Source organism: Brienomyrus brachyistius, chromosome 13, assembly GCF_023856365.1.
Source record: "Brienomyrus brachyistius isolate T26 chromosome 13, BBRACH_0.4, whole genome shotgun sequence".
In the NCBI taxonomy this organism is placed as follows: Eukaryota; Metazoa; Chordata; class Actinopteri; order Osteoglossiformes; family Mormyridae; genus Brienomyrus; species Brienomyrus brachyistius.
Window position 1 is genome coordinate 6,795,005 of NC_064545.1, and position 22,245 is coordinate 6,817,249.

Here is a 22,245-nt window from a genome sequence, read left to right on the forward strand (position 1 = left end):
CAGTTGGCTGCAGTTAAGGGCCAATAGCATTTAGTGTGTTTGTTTTTTGCAAAGTTTAATTAGGACAAGGGTTCCCAACTCCGGGCCTTTAGAGTCACAGCCTTGGATAGCTTAGTTCTCTCCCCATCTCACCATACCTGATCCAACTGAAGAATCAAAGAAACCCAAAAATGTGCAGGGATGGTGCTCAACATGCATTAGAATATCATACTAAGCAGTCTGGGTAAATATAAGCTGCGGGTCCTCTGTGTATTTCTGTTCTGTTAGTGAAGCGCGGCCTTTCTAACACTGATGCACATTGTCGTCGCTGTACGTGGATCAGTGTGATTCAGCTGTAGGTTTCGTCTCCATGACTGCGAGGAGCTATAGCAAGTAAATCTGTGACTTCACTCCCATCCCACATCCCAGTTCCCCTTAGGGATTCGCCGCCTCCTAATTCCCGCATGCCCCTCCCAGTCTGCTTCTGTGTGAAACATCTATTTCTGTCCTATTAATTCCATTGCCTTTCTTGTATACCCCCCGACAGCCCTCCGATGATCACTCACAAAATACTCTCATATTTGGCCCCCATCTCCCAAACCTGATCTCTGCACCGGTGACTGTAATAGTCTCTGCAACTGCCAATCAGTTCTCAACATGTTCATGTCATCTCTGGTTACACGTCTTGCATCTGCTTCCCTTGGTCCCTCTGTTTACTGCCTGCATGGGTGTACTGGTGACCCTGGTTTCACATATTTGTCACTCTTTGTCCTTCCTTATGTCATACCCTATTTTCATTGGGTAAGCACCACCTCCTCACTGTTCTCATTGGATAACTGCAAATGTTATGCGCTAACCCTACCACTCTTTGCTAGTAGCCCCTCAACCTCAGACACTCCATCCAATATCGATTTGCCTGCATAGCAAGTCAGCAGCTACTGTGGCAAGATACTGTACGTCTGACATTTGATTGACAAGCTCCATAACTACCACTTATTTTACGATGTAAAATGAGTAAAAGCCCAGCTACCCAAAGGCAAGTCTGGTAACCCCATTTTTTTTGTTTAGTGCGAGTGTAGAAAAATTGACTAAGGGCTCTGAACCTCTGCTTTAGGTAGTCGGTTGTTTAAAATGGATGGATCTGCTGCACAATTAAGAATTTTAGTTGTAAGTGCTGATGAGGTAATAAATGACCAGAAGGAAACTACAACACATAATTTCTGCTAGTGCTGGTAAAGCAGGGGATTTACCTTGAACTACATATATGAGTTGTGGAAACTGTCTTAGGGGCGGCATGGTGGTGCAGTGGTTAGCACTGTCGCCTCACACCTCTGGGACCTGGGTTCGAATCTTCACCTGGGTCACATGTGTGTGGAGTTTGCATGTTCTCCCCATGTCGTCGTGGGGTTTCCTCTGGGTACTCCGGTTTCCCCCCACAGTCCAAAAACATGCTGAGGCTAATTGGAGTTGTTAAATTGCCCATAGGTGTGCATATGTGAGTGAATGATGTGTGAGTGTGCCCTGCAATGGGCTGGCCCCCCCATCCTGGGTTGTTCCCTGCCTCATGCCCATTGCTTCCAGGATAGGCTCACGACCCAGTAGGATAAGCGGTTTGAAAAATGGATGGATGGAAAATATCTTATTCATCTATCTATGACTTTTACCCCTGGATTTCTCTCCTTCGCTGGAAACTACTGCATTTTGAAGTAACTGGGTTGAAGAGATTCACCAGCTCTGTCTTACCTATAGCCACCATCCTGAAATGGTGTGTTTTGTTCTCTCCTCGAGTTCCTTCTGAATCACATATTTTAGAACGTGCAGCCAATCTGGACAAGCGCCCAGTGTCGAAGCCACAATGTCTTCACAAATCCTCCATCTCCTTCTCCTTGGACCAAATGAACGTCTTTGTGAATCAACCTTCATTTCTTCGCCCAATTTGCTTTGGCCTGATGCTCTTGCCTCTTGATTTATGGCTGCCGTTTCCCCTGGGGGAATGCATGCGTGCACCACCTCTGCCAGGAAGTCTGGTCTCCTTGAAGCACTCTGCCTGCCTGCCAAATCTCCATCCATCCATTTATACATTCTGTTTAGCTTTCATCTGCCAGTCTGTCAGCCACTACACTCTGCTCCTTGGTATGGGAGAACCATTCATTTTCAGCACCACCCTGTCAGACGGTGATGAACTATCTGCTGACATCAGAGAGGCAGGGGACCTACCATCCTCCAATGAAAATGTTCCCTCAAAAGAACAGAGATGACTAATCATAATCTCAAAGCAAGGCAGAAATGTGAACCCTTTGGTATCTGGATTTATGCATGAATGCCGTTCACACAAGGTATAACAATAGAGAATATATTATTGATCAAATGGTACAGAACTAATAGTCTTAGATAGGAAAAATATGTGAAATATGTGCTATTGATTAACGAGACCCGGCTTATGAGTCTTCAATCACAGACACCCTGGCATTTAGCTATAAAGTTTCTTTATACAAAGCAGTTGGCAAAGCGGTCTCACAATGTTGGACTCCCTACCAAGAGTTAGGGTGAGGTTTGGCTGTGATATGCAGTGTTTCGTTTCACCCAGACACAACGCTGCGTGCATTTACAAAAAAGTTCAGCTTTCGTCCCCTCCGTGTACAGAACATCATCTTCTTGTCTCCCTGTGGAATTCAGGATCCAACCCAAAATGTTGGTACTCACCTACCAGGCGTTCCCCGGTCAAGCCCCCCCCAATATACTATCTGTCATATTATTCCTGCAGGTGTACTTTGAGATCTGAATACAATCTCATTTCCTTTGAGTTCCTCGGACCAGATTAATGACCCATGTGGATCGTGCATTTCCCTCAAGGTTCTGGAGTTTTCTTTCAGCTTTACTAAGATCTACTCTATCAATTGAAATATTTAAGAGGCAACTCAAAACATTTCTGGTTAAGCCGGCTTTTGGATGACTTTACTGTGGTTTTATTTCGGATTTATGTTGCATACATTTCTGTGTTTTACAGTTTTGTATGCAAATTGCTCAGCACCTTTGTGAAAGGTGTTATACGAATAAATTTCACTTACTTTACTTGTAGTGTTGTGGAACATCCAGCTAGTCTTGAGCAAACTATAGATGTGTATGATTATTTTTTTTTGGATCAGTGATTTCCTCTATGGTAACATCCCATACATACCACAGTCTTTTCGAGTTACTCTCATAGTAGATTCATGAGCACAGACAGTAGCAAGTGCAAGGTTAGCATGCTGCTAGCTAGGATTCCTTTCCACGTTGGAAGAGTAGTGGCTGTTGAATTTCTTCAGTTTCTAAAGTATCTGCCTGAGTGGATTGATGCAGTTCCAAGACTTTAGGAATCCTTTCATAACCCTGTCCGGCTTTATTGGCCACAACATCTCCTCTGAAATTTCTATTGATCATATTGGCAACATTGCACTTTGAGCAGAACTCGGTCGTGAAGAGGTAACCAAAATGGTATGTTTTCTTATATTACAGGGCAGAAAGACTCCATGCGCAAAAAGATTAGAACACAATTCCAATTACTCTCTTTTCAAGAATTCATTATCCTGGAGGATTTCATACTGTTTCTGTCAATGATCTCGACTGTTTAAATTTGCTCCATAAAGGTTAGGCGGTGCGAAATGTCCAGCATGCCGTCGCTACTTATTAATAAAGACTTAAATGAAGTTCGACTTCATAGCAACCATTCATGCAGAAATCCAGATTAAAAGGGTTCACAAACTTTTTCCCACAGCTGTATAAGGAGCTGAGAGTTGGGGGATAGGATTTCCTCTACTAGCCTGCCTGTTGGTCTAAGAAGGAATCCATTTCCATAAAGAGAAGGATGAGGTTTACCTTAGTCGTCAGAGAAAGCAATATATACCATCCAAATACTTCAACTGCTAGTGTCTTTGCCAAACTTCCTTGTGTCTAAGTCTGTCCGGCTCTCCCTCTTCTTCTCTTCTATTGGGTGAGACTATTTCCTCTCTTTTCCTCCTGCGTTACATCTGGGCTATCCAAGACATTGTGGTATGCTAATGGCTAACCTATACTTACAAAGCCTGATTTGTACTTTTCATGACTGCCGGTGAGAGAACACACTGTATGGACTCGAAAGGTGGAATTAACCCTACAACAGTCCTTCTGTAACTGTTGCCACAAAAGCTGGCGGCAGTATTGCATGTGCAATATTGAGATGTACTGCTATTCACTTAAATAGCATACTCACAATCCTGAGCCAAAATATAATTACAGCTTTATATTATAAAGATTTTGACATATTCTCCTCTACACAGTATTCTGAGATGGAGTGAAAAAGAGTTTTTTAATATTCTTTGTCTTAATTTTTTTATGTAGTACATAAATGTGTACATGAAATGTCAGTGTTTTTAAGTATGTTTTTAAGTGTGTGTTTTTCTTCAGCTAGTCCTGAAGTCAATGACAATGTGGCTGTAAAATATTGAGCAAGTTGTCTGTGCCTCGCTGAACTGTGAACCAGCGTGATCTGATAGTTTGTGTCTGATATATAACCCGATGATGGGATACACTAAAAGTGAACTGCTTTCGGCAGTAAATTTTGAAAGCGATACTCCGCTGTTTACCCAGGTGTCAACACATCCATTTACATGTATATGTATGACCTTGTGATTTTAGTCTCTGCAGAAATGTCTGTAGCTTGTAAATAGGGACTTTGGTGCACGTTGAAGCAGAAGAGGGTGCAGAAGAATGTGTTTGAGCAGGAACGGGAATTACCAATAACGCGGCATTATCTCTCCGCTGACGTCAGCTGTTGCCGTGTTAATCTGAATCTCTCGCTTAGTCGCGTCTATAAGCCATCATGGTGTTTCCACACATTTGTAAAACTCCACCTATCTGTTCTGTTGCTGTTTTGTTGTTTCCAGCTCTCAACCTTTGCATTGTTTTTAATATTTTTTTTTGTTTAATTGAATGGACTGATTTCATACAATTGAAGTTCGATCTTGTTCAAATCAGTTTTACTGCGCACTGAAGTGCAGGCATGGCAGGATGTGCATGAATTGAACTGTAAGTGTCGACCAGCTTAATTGTGAAATTCAGTTTAATGGGTTGGCCCTCCTCAAAGTTGTTTCAGAAGGCAAAGTCTGGCACTGCCACTTGTGGTGTCAGGTGGTCCCCATCTGCCAAAGCAAGGCTATCCTACCACAGCAATGCAGGACAGCTGGCCCTTCTCAACCTACTCAAATTTAGAACACTTTTGAGAAAACACAATAACTTCATCAAATCTGCTCCTGCAATGAGGACAATTTATTAAGAACGATCTATGTTTTTATAGTATACGTGTCTCTGAATAGCATAATGATTATTGAAAGAGTCATGAGTTTAGTTTGATGCGTGGTCCCTTTTAATTATAATGATGTTTTCTGGGTGATTCATTCACCATGGATGCTTTTTCCACAGGTGGTAAACACAAACCGCAAAGATGTCTGAGTAAGTGTTCTGTTAGTTTTGCTTTGTGGATGTTATGAAATAATGATGCCAATCTGGGGCTTAAGTTCTGCTTTCGAAATCACTGTACAGTTTATTACATTTTCAGTTTTGCCATCTTTGTACACTTTTGCATTGACACTGATTGATACTTTATTTTCCGCCAACCTCTTTAGAAAAAAGATGTCATCGAGTCGCAGGCATAATCTGAAGGTAAAGAGGTCATTTTACGTCATATTTGGTAGTTATAGAACTGTTTTCTGTGATTAAAGGACAAATTGTAAGGATGCAAACCGTTTTATCCTCATTTAAAAGTGACTGTCAGAGTCCTTGTCTTGTGGCTGATCGCGTTTCTGCTCGTGTCCCTTTCGCAGAGCTTAATGCTCTCCATCGCCAAGGGTTTGCTTGAAGCTGAGGTAAAGCAGAAGGAAGAGGAGAGAAAAAATTACATGGAAGAAAACTGCCCACCACTGTCTCTTCCTGGATCATTGCAAGAGCTGCAGGTATGTTCTGATGCCCCAAGGACCACCAGGTCTGCTGCCACTTCCAAACGGCTCTGACACTGCTGTACCTACGAGCTTTACATTTATTAATGCATCAACTACCCTCAGACACGCTTTCTAAAGTAAATCAAGATTAGCAGATTTTATGTAGCACTGTTTGTCTACCTACTCCGGTTTCGCCCCACAGTCCAAAAACATGCTGAGGCTAATTGGAGTTGCTAAATTGCCCGTAGGTGTGCATGCGTGAGTGACTGGTGTGTGAGTGTGCCCTGTGATGGGCTGGCCCCCCATCCTGGGTTGTTCCCTGCCTCGTGCCCATTGCCTCCGGGATAGGCTCCGGACCCCCCGCGACCCAGTAGGATAAGCGGGTTGGAAAATGGATGGATGGATGGATGTTTACCTATTTGTCGCCACCCAGGAATTTTGCAAACAGCTTCACCAGAAAGTCGACAAAGTTGACGAGGAGAGATATGACCTGGAAAGCAAAGTGGACAAGAGTTCTAAGGAGGTAAAGGGTTTGTTTTCCCTGATACCTGTACGGTCTGTTTTGGGTAATAGGTCTTAGTCGCTTAGTACTTTTCTGTTGTGATTCCCCTTCTGGCTTCAGATTGAAGACCTGAGGATTAAAATTCAGGACCTGAAGGGCAAGTTCAAGAAGCCGGCCCTGAGGAAGGTGCGCATGTCTGCCGATGCCATGCTGAAGGCTCTGCTGGGCTCCAAGCACACGGTCAACTTGGACCTGAGGGCCAACCTGAAGCAAGTGAAGAAGGAGGTCAAGGAGGAGGTGAGGAATCTGAAAATATTAATGCTAGACAACACAGGTCTGCAAAGAAAGGCAGTGATTGAAACTTACGGGCTCAAGAGTGATCTGTCAGCAAATCTGATCTTGCCGCTCCTCATTGTTTATGGATTTGACTAGATTGAAACTAAATAATTGTTCTTTTTTTTTAAATCACAATTTAAATATTTGTCATCAGTCGGTATTCAAACACATCATGCTTCCATTATGCTTCGAAGGATAAGGACCTGCGTGACGTGGGTGATTGGCGCAAGAACATCGAGGACAAGGCTGGCATGGACGGAAGGAAGAAGATGTTTGAGTCCGCTGAGGCTTAGATGTATTTCTCTTACCTGGTTTCTGCCCCATCTGGCCCCAGTCAGTGCTGAAATGAGCTGTGAATCTCACGCTAAAGTCACCCATTGCTGTAGTCTGCTAACCGCTAGTAGTGGTGTAGGGTAGTGGGCAAACAAGGCCAGGGTCCGTCACCATTGCTGACTGACCACTTTACCACCCCTCAACCCCTCACTGCGACTTAACACAAATATTGCACACAAACTTGTATAAATAAATGACTTTAAGGAAACTTTTCATATGCTTTATAGTCCTTTTCTGTATTCCTTTGCAGGTATGTCTTACTCTACAGGTTCTTGGGATGGGAATATGCACATATAATTCTTTTAGTGCAAGTAAAAATTAGCTAGTTAAGGAGTAATCTTAAAACACTCATAAGCAAAATTCAGAAGTACATTAATTACCGATACGACTAATAAGTATTTTTTAAAATGTAAATATTCATCATGGACCCAGCTACTATTAATATATGAATTGGTACTATTAATAAATACTCTGTACACAGTTATGTTCATTTATCATTCTTATGGCTGATGATAGTTAGATCCGAATCTGAATTTCTGTTTTTAGTATTTGAGGTAAATGTTGTAACGCTCCCTGGGATGTTGTTCATGCAAATACTGTGGTTTTAAATAACAATCTATTTTAAAATAAGGTTTTAACAATTATAAAAATAGTTATTCGAGCATTTCACATATGAAATAAATTTAGACACCGACCTTTAGGTTTGGCAAAAAATTCTGGAAGCTCAGTTTTGCAGTTACCCGAATGTCGTGACATTTCGCTAGATGCTGGTATCTCAGTGTGTCGGCTCACTTTCGTTTGTTGCATTAGTTTGTTTGTAATTTGTCTATTTGTATGTATGGGTCCTCAGGAGTGATGGCCAGAGTTACAATTGATACAGCTTGTGTGATTCAAGGTCTAATTAGTGTCATTTTTAACAATCAGACCAGATTTAATCTTTAGGGGTCTCTTGAGGGTTTTCCCTGTTCACTATTCCCTCCATCATCTCTCTCTGCCCCTTTTTCAAAACACTGCCTGTCATAGAGTATGTTCTTTACTCTGAATTTTCCCTGGAAGAGGAACTTTTCATTTATTGCTGTTGCCAAGGAAACAGCAGGTGTGTGAGTGAAAAGCGGCGTGTCCGTCATTCACGATCTGACCAATGAGAATCCACCTCCCAGGCTTCAGTCAGGTAAGTCTAAGAAATCCTTTTGTTTCTTTGGACATCAGAATTAAGAGTGACGTCATACCTGCCTCAGTGCTGTTTTGAATTTGAATTATATGTATAATGTCATTTATAGTGAAATTTATATGTGGATATTTATCAATTGTGTTGAATTATTGTGCTTGTAAAGTAAGTATTATGGAAGAGTGATGTTTATGAAGTATGAAGTAAGTAAACATGTATTTTAAATGAATTTACTGCGGATTTTACTAGGTAGCGGTGCTTATGAAATAAGACAATGAGATGACATATTTGAAGGACAGTTTATTTATATTGGATGAATGTGAGGGAGTGGATGGATGTAGTGCTGTATTTCCTGACCTTGTTAGCCCATTGGTCTGGGGGGTAATCCTCTGCCATAAACAGAAAGATGGGGATCTGCAGTGCTCTGGCAGAATGCAATAAATACCATCCCTGCATTTCAGCTCTCGGCCGCCTTTCTCTCCATCGCTGCCACACGCTTTTCCTGCTCTACTCTTCTCCTCTCAGGTGAGAACCATCCCACCTCTCTTTCCGGCTGTACTCCGCTCGCCTCCACACTGGGCCGCTTATATCGCCCTCAGTAAAGGATTTTACTTTTGGGATAGAAGCGCCGAGCTGTTTGCTTGTCGGACATGTCGTATTGCTTTATAGTTTTTTTTCTCTCTCTTCATAAATTAAGAGTCGTAAACCAGCCAAAGCTAAGCATGCTACATTGTAAAATAAAATAAAACTAAAATTAATTATTATAAAACCAGTGAGTTTTTCAGCTCAGGTGATTTTAATTTTAGGAAGATCGTAAAGAACATTGGGGTAAAACAAAGAGTGAATTCAGTGAAAAAAGCCCAAAAAGTTGTCATTCGTAGATAATGGGACTTGATTTATGGCCTGACGATGTGTTATGCTATAATTGAGAGAGCCAGAAGCAGTAAATTTGAAAGTGATCTTCAAATGTTATTCTTGCTGTCAACAGAATGTTGGACTCAAATAATGTCAGTTAAGTCAAAGTCTTCCTCATACCTATATCTGAGTTTCTGAATTTTCTGCATTTTGACCATGAACGCCGAGGACAGTGCTGAGACTCTGTACTGTGTTACCCTCCAACAAAACGGAGGGAAAACCCACATGAGGGAAAGGTCACATTGGTGCATGTCTAACCGCGCTTGACATTTGAGCCAGCTGTCAAATTACTCCTCAAGTACTGATGAGAAATAAGGAGCCCAACAAGTGTTCCTCGGTACAATTAGCGACAAAAAATCGGGAAGACGAGCTGTCAGCTTGCTGTCGCCTTCGCTCTTTAAAGTTTCTATTAATTGGCTTTTAACATGCCGCTGCCTTGTGCACTTGACACTTTCTCAAGCCGAGAAGCGAAAAAAGAAACGACTTCTGCCCCTACAGGCTTATATCCACAGATGATTTGATTTCGCCAGGATAACTGAAAAGCTAAGGTGTTGTTTTGTATGCAGTGCACTGCATATTATGACAGGCAGCAATATAAAGACGCCAACAAATCAGATTCCGTGGTGAAAGAGTAAAACAAATTGTGTCATAAAATACTTTAATCTTATACCCTCAAAAGTCTCCAGAATGTTAGGATTACGCTGCCTTTCAAAATGATCTTATCTATTTAATCTATGAAAAAGTTTGACTTTAAACCTTCACACATCACTATCTCACATACAAGTCATATATGTCAAAGTGTTTTGTAAAAATGTAAACCTTTTCAGGTTTAGTTTAATTCCTTGTTTATGCTACACTTTGTACTCGTTTGGGTGTAGACTCACTGTTTTGTCTGGTTGTAATAGTAGGACTAATTGTGTTTTAATAAAACCTAAAATGACAAAAAAAATTAACAAAAATCATCTGGAGAAAGCTTTTGTAATATATTGCTGTATGAAGCCTAACATTCCAGCGTGAAGTTGGTTAATGAGAAAAGACCGGGAAAGCTAAAGACTTAAATCTTAAATTATATTCACATAAAGCTAAGCGGCAGGAGCAGCCCATGAATATGGAGAGGTAAAGCTCTTGTTAGTTTGTATTTGATTAGGCTCCAGCAAGATGTAATTTGGAACAGTAGTTATTTCTGAGATGTGTTGTAATGTCTTGGCACTCTCAAGGAAGGCCTTCCTCTTAAGGAAAGCACTGGCAACATCACAAGCAGTGTCAGATTTTAATGACTTGTCCCGGAGACAAGCCTATCATAACAGAGTGACCCAACAGGAGATCTTGCCATCCCCAAATTTAGAAACCTTCTGCTCGCCTCTAGATTTGCTGCTCACTGCACATGCTATCCACACTGTATCATGGAGAAGGTCTTGTTCAGATCATGTTACTGCTTATCACATGAATTTCCTTTTAATTACTCACTTACTTACACAACATCTGTTCATTTTTCCTCATCTGGGCATTGTTTGCACGATCTAAATAATAAACCTAGTTTCATAATGATACAGAAATCAACATATTTGATATTTATAATTAAATCAAAAGCTCAGATATTTACTCATGAAAATGTATCCAGTTGTTTGATGGTATATTTTGATCATTTTCATTTCATTTCCCAGCTTGAGAAGCATAAAGGCAACCAGAATGACAGAGTAAGTGTTTTGGGATTGTGGGATTGAAGACTCTTGTTTATTAATCTATTGTATGCTCTAATACGGTACTGAAAATGACACCCATTGTGTTCTTCCTCTGAAATCACTCATTGATAATGTGAGGTGGCTGGCATGAAAAGTGGCAGCAACTGCTTCCTGTACTTTTATTCCTGTCATGGTCTTGCATCTTCTAATAAAATGGATATCTTGCTATCCATCTGACGTAGGAAACAGTAGTTGTTTCTGAAGTGATAACATTGACTTTTCTTTTCAACAAATAGAAAAAAAATGTCAGCGAGCCGCAAGCACACGATAAAGGTAAATAGACTTGCTTGTTTTCATCACCAGATTGAGACTGCAGTGATTACCTAATTTAGTAGCCATTTTAAGGTGAATGGGCACTAAAAGGGCTTTTGTTACGCAATGTCTGCCAGAGCATGATGCTTCAGCTTGCTAAGACTTTACTCGACCAAGAAGCGACTGAAAAGGCAGAAGAGCGAAAGAGGTACTTGGAGGAGAAATGCCCCCCCTTGTGCCTTCCTAATTCTCTGCAAGGGTTACAGGTAGGACACCAAGTCTCAGGCCGAAATATTATTAGTGATTATGTTCTCTAGTTCAGATCTTTACAGATCAATCACTCGCAATTTGATGCAAGATATATGTAGGTGAAGGGGCCAACACTGAGTGTTCAAGCACCCTAGGCAAGATCGCTAAGATCGCGAACGGGCCCAGGTAGCTGAAGTTGATACACAGGACTGGCGATGAGTGGTCTTGGTCATTGTAGCTATTCTTTCACACAGTGTTTTGTGCTGATTTCTTGTTAGGAACTATGCATGGAATTTAACGAGAAAATCGATGTGATTGATGAAGAACGATACGACATAGAGAGAAAATTAGCACTGGTCTGCATGGAGGTATACCCACATTCATTTGTTAATTGCATTTACATTTCCTGGACAGCCTGGTACTGTATACTGATGAGTGTCTTTTCCGAAAGACCGTCTTCCTCCTGATTTCACAGGTGGCCGACATGAAGTTTAAAATTATTGACCTGAAGGGCAAGTTCAAGAAGCCACCTCTGAAGAAGGTGCGCATGTCTGCCGATGCCATGCTCCAGGCCCTCCTGGGCTCCAAGCACAAGGTGACCTTAGATCTGAGATCTAACCTGAAGCAAGTGAAGAAGGAGATCAAGGAGGACGTGAGTGATCCTTGAAGCTACAGTAAACTTGTTACATCACTTTTTTATTTTTCGCAGAGAGATTCGCAGTCAGGAAAGTACCAGATTGTACCTTTGAGGGTAGAATTGCTTCTCACTGGAGCCGATTGTACCCGAGTTGTAGGCAAACATACCTTTTAAGGTACAGAAATAGACTCTGAGTAACATTTTTGTACCATTGGAGGTATATTATTGTTGTTTGTACCTTGGGGAACTAAAGTGAAATAGGACTATACCCTTTTTTCTGACAGTGTAGCAGATTCAGAGTTGATGGGAAATTTCTCTTATGTGTTATACCTAATTTTAGTAAATAGAAGTGACCAGAGAAGGATAGTTCCTCAATTTAATCTGTTAATGCCCTTGAATTCTCCACTTCTCTCTATCTTTCATCCTCACCCCTAAAGAATAAGGACCGGCGTGATGTGGGTGATTGGCGAAAGAACATCGAGGACAAGGCCGGAATGGGTGGCCGGAAGAAGATGTTTGAGGCTGAGTCTTAAAGCTGGTCACCCTGGCTAGATCGCCAGAAAGGACTAGGATTAATCTCCTAGCTGTCAGGCAGAAACTGCTCCTCTATTTGCTTCATAGTCTGCATTGCTACTCAACTTGCTTTATTGACCTTAACTTTGTCAGTAATCTTTAGCATAGGATGCCAACTCACTGTAACATCAATAATCTATGTACTCTATGCCAAACTAAAAGTGTTCTTTCTTTATAAACTTATTATACACACAAAGATGAGAAATGATTTGAGGAAAATAGTCATTTTCAAGCTTTTCTCACCGTTATGCTCCACTCAAATAGTGTCCGTTTCAGTCGCCATAATTCATTGGTTCAACAAAAGAAATGCTTTTGCTGTATGTAATATGAATGAATTAAAATGTGCACATTGTTTGAACCAATTGTTGTTATAAATTAAAGTTGAGGTGCTTGTGTGCTGCGAAAGGCCTGGAATTTCAGCTTATTCGTCTCTCAAGTGTTAAGCTAATTATTATCACTCACAACAATAGTAGTAGCAATAATATTAAATATTAGGTGTAGGCATCATTTTGAAGCTCAACTGTAGAAAGAAAATTACATTCAGAATTTTTGGATTTCATGGAAAAATCCATGTAAAATGTACTAATTTCTAAACTACTGAATATAGCGCAATGCAAATATTTCATTTATATATTTTTTTTGTGAAACTGAATTTCCGGCTGAGAATTTTTAACGGATCTAAATGTACTTAGTATTATTATTTCCTTCAAGCACAAGCAACCTAAATGAAGTGCAGAACAAGTGAAAAAAAGACACAGAGGAGGTGAGTGACCTTTAAAACAAATCGGCTTTTACAGTCGGCAGTGTTCTTTGCCTCTTGAGAACAACTATGGAATTTAAGAAACACATTGTTACTACTTCTATGTTTATAACATTTTTAAAAAAATCACATTTGAGTTATTTTTGTATATTATGCAGCTATACTATACGTATTGTCTTTTTAAAAAAATCATCTTAATATTGTAATGCCAGTAAAGTGCAGTAGGGGGCAGTGCTACTATAATTTAGAATTAAACATATCAGATATTTTTTCCAAATGTGTTTTATTGCTATTTTGTATGTATGCAAGCTCAACAGGAAAACATATCCAGCACAAATCTACAAAATTTCCCAGACTGTTGAAGTGTTTTTCCATGGCGTTTGATGCTATAGCAAATTTTTGAAAGATGATTTAACTGCATGTCTATGAATGTACCTTTAAGACAATATATTAGCTGTAATTTGTTGCAGTTCAGTGTCACTTGGGGATTGGTGCTATACAGAAGTAGAAACAGATATTGTTTGTTTTTCTTTTTTTAAATGCGCTGATGATGTCTGACTGGCAAGCTGCTTCGCAGTGTCACTGCCGTCTTGACACCACTGGAATGCCACTGGATCTCCCTGCAGAAGTATCTAGGCCTCATCGCCAGGCAGAAATCCAACCGACCAAAGTGACCTCCAGCCTTTAAATGTGTCTTACGTTACACTCAGACCTTAAGCCGAATGCTTATCATGGATACTCAATGCAAGGAATACTGTCTTTATTAATTTAAGAATTGATTTACAAGTGATGTTTTAAATACACTTGACTGTGATTCATGATTAAATGTTTTCCATAATGACTAGAATACCTGACCTTCCTCATCTAATGTAGCTCTTTAAACATTTTATGTATAAAGAAATATAGATAAAAACATATATGTTAGACTCCAACTAAGTAATTTTGGTTTCAGATCTATATTATAATATTATTTTGTTCCCCAGTTAAAATTTGAATTTATCTGGTAGCAGCTGTTTAATTCTTTACCCAGAGTGTGGAGCTAAAACGCAGATATCATATTTGAGTCAGATCTGACAGTTTTCACCTTTTGGGACCCAGTTTTATAGAGATGAATCGGTAAATTGTATAGGACTGTCCTGGTAGACTTACGGCTGAAGGTTCATTTATACCCCGAATAATTTTAAGACACTTTTCATTTTAATTGCAGTGTTTTGATTGCATTTAGCTCTATCCAGATTTTATGTCAAACTTTTATATTAATGCCCTGACAAATGTTACTTATTGTGCTTAAAGTCTTTTCATCTGGGGTCAAAATTTATCATGTTACAAATCTTTCTGCTTCAGATATAATGTTTGTTCCAGGGAAGATACAGCTTATTATCATCATCCATGTATGATGTCATCCACTAGTGATATACATTTCTCTTTGGTTTCATTATTTAACAAGAAAAAGATGTTATTGAGTTGTAAGCATCACTTGAGTGCAGAGACACCGGCTTCATGATTCTGACACTTAAAAGGTTGCATTTTTCAGTCAAGGGACATGAGTGGATACATGCAGCCTATAAAAATATGAAAATATAAACCTTGTTAAAGTTTATGAAAAGCTGCTTACCGATTTCAGTTTCACAATACAGAACAGCTGTTGGTACAGCGATATGTACCTTTCTCTCCTGTAACAACTTCCTGTTCTACAACAACTTTCTGCCCGGCAGGACGTGATGCCCTCCACCATTCGCTGATGGCTGAGAGAGCACAATCTGAAGTGTACTGGATGGATGAAAACTCCCCCTCTGTCCCTATATGGATCTATGCAATAACTGCAGGTATGTTAAATATCATACACATTTTAGTAGGCCTGCCTTGTTTCTTAAGCAGGAAACAAGCTTTCTGCCTGAGCTTCCTCAGCTCCTTCCTTAGAAGCATTAGAAGATGTGCAAATTAAGAGTAATATCATAAAAACTAGTAAGAGTTTCTTCTGTTCTCCAGAAATTTCCTGATATCTAGTTGGACGGCTAGACGAACACCACTTCAGTTCCCAAACCTCTCCTCAGGGGCATCTCAGCCGCTCCATGTATTTATTAAATTTCACATAATTTTTTTTCAAAAAGTAAACAATGTATTTATTAGCTATATGAGTTGTGCTAGTGGTCGAGTCATAAAATACGTGGGTGTCCTGGATGGCTGCTAGAAATAATGGGGTGATTTTAACGGCGGCTTTGGAATTTCGAAGCTAACACATTTTAACCGGTATAATATCATAGTTTTACACCAACATTTTTTTTGACTGCCTAAGACTTTTGCACATGGCTGTCACATGACAATGTTAACCACTTATAAAATTCTAACCATCTGTAGTTCCAGTAGCTGAGAGAAATGTTCAGATTGATGGAGGGAGACTTGGCCAGCAAAGTGGAAAAGGGTGAAAAGTAGGTACAATCACTTTGGGACATATTCTATGCAAAGCATGAAGATATTGGTGTGTCATTTTTATACAAGACAGATAGACAGACATCCATTTTCTATACCTGCTGGTTTTATGCAGGCTCTGGAGCCTTTCCTGGATGCTACTTGTGCAGGACAGGGAATAACCCAGGATGGGGTGTCAACCCATTTCTGGGCTCACACACACACACATGTAGGGTATACCTATCCTTATGGGGCCCGCTCACTCACTTCTATGGGAAAAATGCTAACGCTAACTATGACAACCTTAAGCCCCACCCTGCCCTAACCCTAATCATAACCATAAGTAACCAAGCAAAATACAAGAGTATTTAGTTTTTTCATAGCAGTCACTGATTTTTATAAAATAGAGTTTTCACTTATGGGGACCAGGAAACCGGCCCCCATAGGGGGAAAAAATGGATATTTATCACGTTAAGGGGACATTGTGTCCCCATAAGGATAGGTATACCCGCTCGTACACACACACACACACACACACACAAACACACCCCTATGGGCAGTTTGGTAACTCCAGTTCAGCTTAGTATGTTTTTGGACTGTGGAAGGAAACCACCATATCACACCGGCGTTTCCTTATGTTTAATGAAAGTGTCGGATTCTAAACTGCAAAAAGTACCTCCACAACACTGACGTCTTAATTACCTTGATTATCCAAAATATCTCTTCTTTTAAAAGACTCGAACCCTGGTCCCAGAGGTGTGAAGCGGCACCAACTATACTGTGAGACAGGCCAGCGGACGGACACACAGGCAGGAACACTCTTTATTGAACCATATGAGGGAACAAGGTTCTGCAAAAATAAATACATAGATTAACAAAGGACGAACATGGATGTACTTAGTTAGGTGGTCATGTGGTTTCATCTGTCCTTGAACGCTGCATGACGTGTTATGGCTGGGAGTTTAAGGTGGCGCAGTAGGAAGAGACACCAGGCGCAAACGATCCATCCATCCATCCATTTTCCAAACCGCTTATCCTACTGGGTCGCGGGGGGTCCGGAGCCTATCCCGGAGGCAATGGGCACGAGGCAGGGAACAACCCAGGATGGGGGGGCCAGCCCATCGCAGGGCACACTCACACACCATTCACTCACACATGAACACCTATGGGCAGTTTAGCAACTCCAATTAGCCTCAGCATGTTTTTGGACTGTGGGGGAAACCGGAGTACCCAGAGGAAACGACATGGGGAGAACATGCAAGCGCAAACCTTCCCCAGTCGTATTTCCTATAACCACAGGGTGGAATGAGAAGTTATTGATACCGCCACTAGATGGTGCAATTTCTCCAAAAATAACAATTTTCCTTTAATAAGGTGCTAGAGATTATGGAGGTTGGGGTGTGTGGGAGGAGCAGGGATTAGATGAGGTGTAAGGAGTGACGGGGCTGTTCGGAGAATACCTTGTTGTTGAGCGTCTAGTTTATTATTATTATTATTATTATTATCATTATTATTATTATTATTGTTGTTGTTGTTGTTGTTATTATTCAGTCGTAATTCCTTACAATTTCATATGTCCTCTTCTTGACCCAGCGTACACTTTACTTAACCCACATCTTTTTAAAATCCAAATCTATATGAAAATATAGTTTGTGTGTTTCATGCAGAGCAGAATTTTTTTTAAATGTTTTTTGTTCTGTAGAAATCTATTACATGTATCTAAATATTTCACCTCCAAAAAAAAATCACCCAAGTTCAATAATCCAAGCTAAAAATAAAAACTCTAATTAATTTATGCATTGTTTTCAAACTAAGCCAGAAGATGTATCGATGGATTATTTTTATTTTTAGGTGGTTATTTATAATTTTGAAGCCGCGAGAGATCAGATATGTCTGGATCAAATGGCCTTCTAGCTCACTTCCTTAATGAGAAATCCTCATTGGTCTAGGCAGATACCTTGGGCATATATACCCCGCGATAGTGGCAGTATCCTGTGGCTGACTGGTCTCCCTCGCCCATACAGCAGGTCCGTCCTTCTTCTCTTCGCATAGGTGAGAACCGCTCCTCTCCTTTCGAATCAGTGCTCGACTGCCTTTCCTGCCACAGCAGGTCTATCTGTTTAGCTTCCTCAGTTCCTCACAGGCCTGGCACGCTAAATCACGCCCTGAGATGTTAAGTGAAAATCCCTCCATCCATCCACAATGGAGGCTTTACAGCAGCCACATTAACACGTCTTGTGAGGGCGACCGCTGTGGTAAAAAGAAAGAACTTAAACGGAAACCAGTGAAACAAGTCAACACAAATAAATAATAAGATACAGTGTCGTTACGCTGTCATGCAGTGCATTTCCTGGGGGATTTCTATAGATATAGGTTTTAACAGAATGTTTAGGTGACTCATTGCAGCCCATACTGGATATTTGGTTATGCAAGATGGGTGGATGCCTGGGTGCAGTACAGTTAAACGAATGAGCTGCAGCTCGTGCAGTTAAATGTCAGTTTCTTTAGTAACACGGAGATTACCTCTATAAATAAATATATATATTTTTGCATTTTACAACATAGAGAACAATAGCATTAGCTGTCAAATTTGACATTTCTGTCTTCATCTCTTTTTAAAATGAAATACTTAAGAGTCGTATAAGACCATTATCTTAGTTGCTTCGCGAATCAACCGTATCGATAGCGTATTGCCCAAAATCAAGAAGAATACTTCATTTTACTGTTTTCACTAAGTCAAAATACTGCGGAATTACATAATTACCTGAATGCTGGATAACTGTGGGTAATGTTATTTTTGCTGAAACGCCCGATAAAGTTAGATTTACAGTGATAAGAAATACGTGAAGAATAAAGTTCGAAGTACTGATTTGAAAGTACCGAGATTTTAAAATAACATCGTCATTTGCTTTATTTGTCGACTCTGTTTTGCATCTAGTATTTGATGCACACGCACACTAGCTGCTTGTATTATTGCTAGATCCTATGAACTGTGAATTTTGGTTAATTAATTATTAAAGATGTCCAGGTTTTTAAAGACTAAATCCATAGCGCTTAATGAAATTGGGACTGGGTTTGCTCAACCTACCCACAAAAAAAAACGCAGATTTAACGCGAGTGCCGAACGTCTAGCCTCGTTTTTTGGTGTTTAGGGCGATGAGTGCATCTTCTGCAGCGTAAAACTGGGGGCGGGGGGAGGGAGGTGTCAGGTGCCGAAAATCTGGGTCATCGACGGGTTTGCTTATCTCAACAACATACCGAAATTAATGCATTATGATTGCGCTGGTATTTATCCTCTAAAATTGAGAACAAAAAGGAATAGTTTGGAATCGGAAGAAACAGGGACATATTTGCACTATCTGGAAAAATAAGTCAGTTGGCGCATAACGAAGAAACTCTGCTTTTTCTTACCCGGTAGGTGATTATATCATTATAATAATTACACCGCTAGTCGCGCAGCAATGAAAACTGTCTCTTTCTATGTGTTTTAACTTGATATGATCTGGGAGACTTTACGTCATTGTAATTTAGGGGTGCAACGTTAGAAAAAAGTCTAGGTTCAGTACAAATCTTGGTTTTGGGTGCACGTTCGCTGCAATTTCGGCAGCCCACTGCAGGCAAAATCGTTGTAAAATTGTTTATTAATTGTTTAATTGTTTATTATAAACCACACAAAAAGATAATGTAGCTGTTGATGTGTCTGAATAACAAAACCTAAGAGATGCTTATTTGAACATTGCAAAATTCTGAAAATATAAAACAGAAATTCAAAAACACGACTGCATCATAACAATCATAATGAACTAAAACAAGTCTAAATCCCGTGTTCTGTACTGCTGACTCACTAACCAGCAATAGCCGTAAATAACTCGCAGCCTTAATTAGCATGTTTCCGTGTTTAACATCTGCTTCTAAATTCAGGTTTCGGTTGTGTCGATAAATGTATTCTGTCCTTGAATTGTACGTCCCGAAACGAAAGTTATGTAACCCAACGGTACACGACGAATATGTGCACAGGAAGAAAATGATACTTTGCAAATGGAGATTGATTTTTCTAACTGAATAATTAGAGAATGATTGAAATAATTATTGGTTTATACCCGAAGGAAATATATAAAGTTTAATTGAAGTATGAGCATAACTTTGCTAAAACATGTAAAGATTTAAAAGTATATATTTTAAAAGAACTAGTGTTAAATATAGTTATACGACCCTAAAAGTCTTGTTCAGAAAGGGAGATCTCTCGGATATGGAGAAAAAATAAAACCGTTGTAAATATCTCTTTACAGGGTGTGACCAAACAAGCTGCCAAGATGTCTGAGTAAGTATCAAGTTTGTCCTATTCATCAAAAAGTTCATCTTCGGAATTTCGATGGATGCAATGATTATTATAGCCAGCAAGGGGCGCTCTCATAAAGCTAAGCTAGGATATAGCAGTAATTGAGAAAACAATGAAGACGACTTTACGTTAGCTGAACAGCCTTCCTCTTCGCCCCGCCCTGTTTACCCTATTTGGCTAAAGCTGGTCTTGTATTTATCTTTTTTTTATTCTCGGTTTTTATATATCACAACTACAATTTTTATAGTCAGTGCAATTTTGTATATTTTGTAATATATTCTTTTATCTCTCTTATGCCTTACATCGAGTCACCTGAATTTTCTCAATTTCGTTGTCAAGTGACAATAAAGATTCTTATTCCTACGTGAGATATGTGATGGTTTTTCTGTAACTCCTAAAAGCGTTAGGACTGAGCTCTAACAATCATTCATGGTCAGGACACAGTCTAAAGTTGCATTTTTATGAAACACCTCTCAGATGTGTATCATGAAAAATGTCTTTCATTGTTATTCACTAAACAACTATATTCTGCATGAATCCCTCAGGAAAAAGATGTCCACCTCCCGAAAGCATAATCTCAAGGTAACCTGTCCCGTTTCAAAAATGAGGTTAATGATTTTCACAATCAGTCAGGTCATTTAATATATTTAAGATGTCTGGCAAATATAATCTTAGGGATGCATACAGATTTTATGCTTCTATGGCTTTTTATTGACATATAACCTTGTTCTTGGCCTGCAGAGCTTGATGCTCTCGATTGCTAAGAATTTGCTGCAGGCAGAGAAAACGCAGCTTGAAGCAGACAGGATCAAGTATATGGATGAAAACTGCCCTGCACTGTCCATGCCTGGATCTATGCAAGACCTGCAGGTATGATACCAGACATTGACATCAGGTCAACAGAATACATATCTTAATAGATTAACAGGTAAGAATTAATATTCCCACTCCTGTAAGACACATGTGCAACACATTTCTTCAGTGGTGATGTAGTCATGTGAGCGTAAATGACAGTGACATGATTGTGTTTACCATTAAAAAAAAAATTCTGAACACATCTCTTTTCAGGAGCTGTGCAAAAAGCTCCACCATCAGATTGACAAGGTGGACGAGGACAGATACGACTTAGCGGCCAAAGTGGAGAAGGGCAATAAGGAGGTGAAGTCACTTTCTGACGCAGAAAATACTGTGAATCTTGTGAATTTGCAGGTCTGAGAAGCTCATTGATGTCTGTTTCGTTTTCTCTCTTGACTCCGACCAGATTGAAGACCTAAAGATTAACGTACAGGACCTGAAGGGCAAGTTCAAGAAGCCGGCCCTGAAGAAGGTGCGCATGTCTGCCGATGCCATGCTGAAGGCTCTGCTGGGCTCCAAGCACACGGTCAACATGGACCTGAGGGCCAACCTGAAGCAAGTGAAGAAGGAGGTCAAGGAGGAGGTGAGCGTTAGTTACGCAAAGCTTCTCTGTGTTCCCCAAGCATTTTCAGTAGTCATAACATCAACACTGTGGCTTCCCCTGTTTATTAAACTATATTTGGATGATATTTTTTGGTCCTGAATTCCCTACACTCTCTCAAAATGTGCTCCCACAGGAAAAAGAAGCAGTTGGTGATTGGCGCAAGAACATCGAGGACAAGGCTGGCATGGACGGCAGGAAGAAGATGTTTGAGTCCGAGGCTTAAATGGTTTTATCATCTCTGGCCTGATTGTTTCCAATAGGTTTTCCGTCTGGCTACATAAAGCTCTCAAACTGAACTCTCTCTTATTGTCTGTGACCTCTGAGCCTTTTTCTCGGTCGGATGTAGAGGAGCGGGGAGGGTCAGTGGTGGAAGTTGGCAACTATTGTGACTCTGCAGGTTCTCTGGTCCTTAACTCCTTATGGCCTCAGGTTGTAGACAGGAATTTTGTGGGAAGCAGTTTTATAATGTGTTTCCTGAGGTATTTCAACTCTAGACTTAATAAAAGGTTTTACTGCAAGGCTTTGAGTTGTCTGTCATATGCATTACCAAAAGTACCACTGCCAGCAGTAATATTTCTGAGAGGTTCCGAAATGTGTACTTAGCAAATCCGAACATTAATGTAACTCCGCATGCATAAAAG

General features: G+C 40.2%; 3 protein-coding genes across 5 annotated transcripts; all 3 read left to right on the plus strand.

Annotated features, from left to right (window-relative positions):
• Positions 1–3,843: 3,843 nt before the first annotated feature.
• LOC125706094 (troponin I, fast skeletal muscle-like) lies at positions 3,844–7,314 on the plus strand. Its single transcript, XM_048972594.1, has 7 exons — positions 3,844–3,949; positions 5,416–5,445; positions 5,619–5,655; positions 5,817–5,945; positions 6,364–6,453; positions 6,553–6,729; positions 6,963–7,314. The coding sequence occupies exons 2-7, from the start codon at positions 5,438–5,440 to the stop codon at positions 7,059–7,061; spliced, it is 540 nt and encodes a 179-aa protein (XP_048828551.1). The 5' UTR covers positions 3,844–3,949; positions 5,416–5,437; the 3' UTR covers positions 7,062–7,314.
• LOC125706095 (troponin I, fast skeletal muscle-like) lies at positions 5,431–22,122 on the plus strand. Of its 3 annotated transcripts, none has more exons than XM_048972597.1 (7): positions 17,741–17,858; positions 20,096–20,127; positions 20,691–20,727; positions 20,887–21,015; positions 21,214–21,303; positions 21,407–21,583; positions 21,738–22,122. In XM_048972597.1, exons 2-7 carry the CDS (start codon positions 20,120–20,122, stop codon positions 21,825–21,827), a joined length of 531 nt encoding a protein of 176 aa, XP_048828554.1. In that variant the 5' UTR covers positions 17,741–17,858; positions 20,096–20,119; the 3' UTR covers positions 21,828–22,122. The 3 variants fall into 3 exon arrangements, with proteins under 3 accessions (XP_048828556.1, XP_048828554.1, XP_048828555.1); XM_048972598.1 differs by lacking the exon at positions 17,741–17,858 and adding an exon at positions 19,091–19,220; XM_048972599.1 differs by lacking the exons at positions 17,741–17,858; positions 20,096–20,127 and adding an exon at positions 5,431–5,445.
• On the plus strand, positions 8,544–13,042 carry LOC125706093 (troponin I, fast skeletal muscle-like). The gene is made up of 7 exons (XM_048972593.1): positions 8,544–8,794; positions 10,849–10,881; positions 11,163–11,199; positions 11,316–11,444; positions 11,706–11,795; positions 11,903–12,079; positions 12,502–13,042. Exons 1-7 carry the CDS (start codon positions 8,676–8,678, stop codon positions 12,595–12,597), a joined length of 681 nt encoding a protein of 226 aa, XP_048828550.1. The 5' UTR covers positions 8,544–8,675; the 3' UTR covers positions 12,598–13,042.
• Positions 22,123–22,245: the final 123 nt, after the last annotated feature.

What these genes read in the sequence shown, in the direction of transcription:
- LOC125706094 (XM_048972594.1), top strand. An exon ending in GTCGCAGGCATAATCTGAAG is followed by an intron (nt 5,656 to 5,816) that starts GTAAAGAGGTCA and finishes TCCCTTTCGCAG; the next exon opens with AGCTTAATGCTCTCCATCGC. An exon ending in AGAAGGAGGTCAAGGAGGAG is followed by an intron (nt 6,730 to 6,962) that starts GTGAGGAATCTG and finishes TATGCTTCGAAG; the next exon opens with GATAAGGACCTGCGTGACGT.
- LOC125706093 (XM_048972593.1), top strand. Translation starts at nt 8,676, where the DNA reads ATGGGGATCTGCAGTGCTCTGGCAGAATGCAATAAATACCATCCCTGC. An exon ending in AAGGCAACCAGAATGACAGA is followed by an intron (nt 10,882 to 11,162) that starts GTAAGTGTTTTG and finishes TTCAACAAATAG; the next exon opens with AAAAAAAATGTCAGCGAGCC. An exon ending in AGAAGGAGATCAAGGAGGAC is followed by an intron (nt 12,080 to 12,501) that starts GTGAGTGATCCT and finishes TCACCCCTAAAG; the next exon opens with AATAAGGACCGGCGTGATGT.
- LOC125706095 (XM_048972599.1), top strand. An exon ending in TGGAGAAGGGCAATAAGGAG is followed by an intron (nt 21,304 to 21,406) that starts GTGAAGTCACTT and finishes GACTCCGACCAG; the next exon opens with ATTGAAGACCTAAAGATTAA. An exon ending in AGAAGGAGGTCAAGGAGGAG is followed by an intron (nt 21,584 to 21,737) that starts GTGAGCGTTAGT and finishes GTGCTCCCACAG; the next exon opens with GAAAAAGAAGCAGTTGGTGA.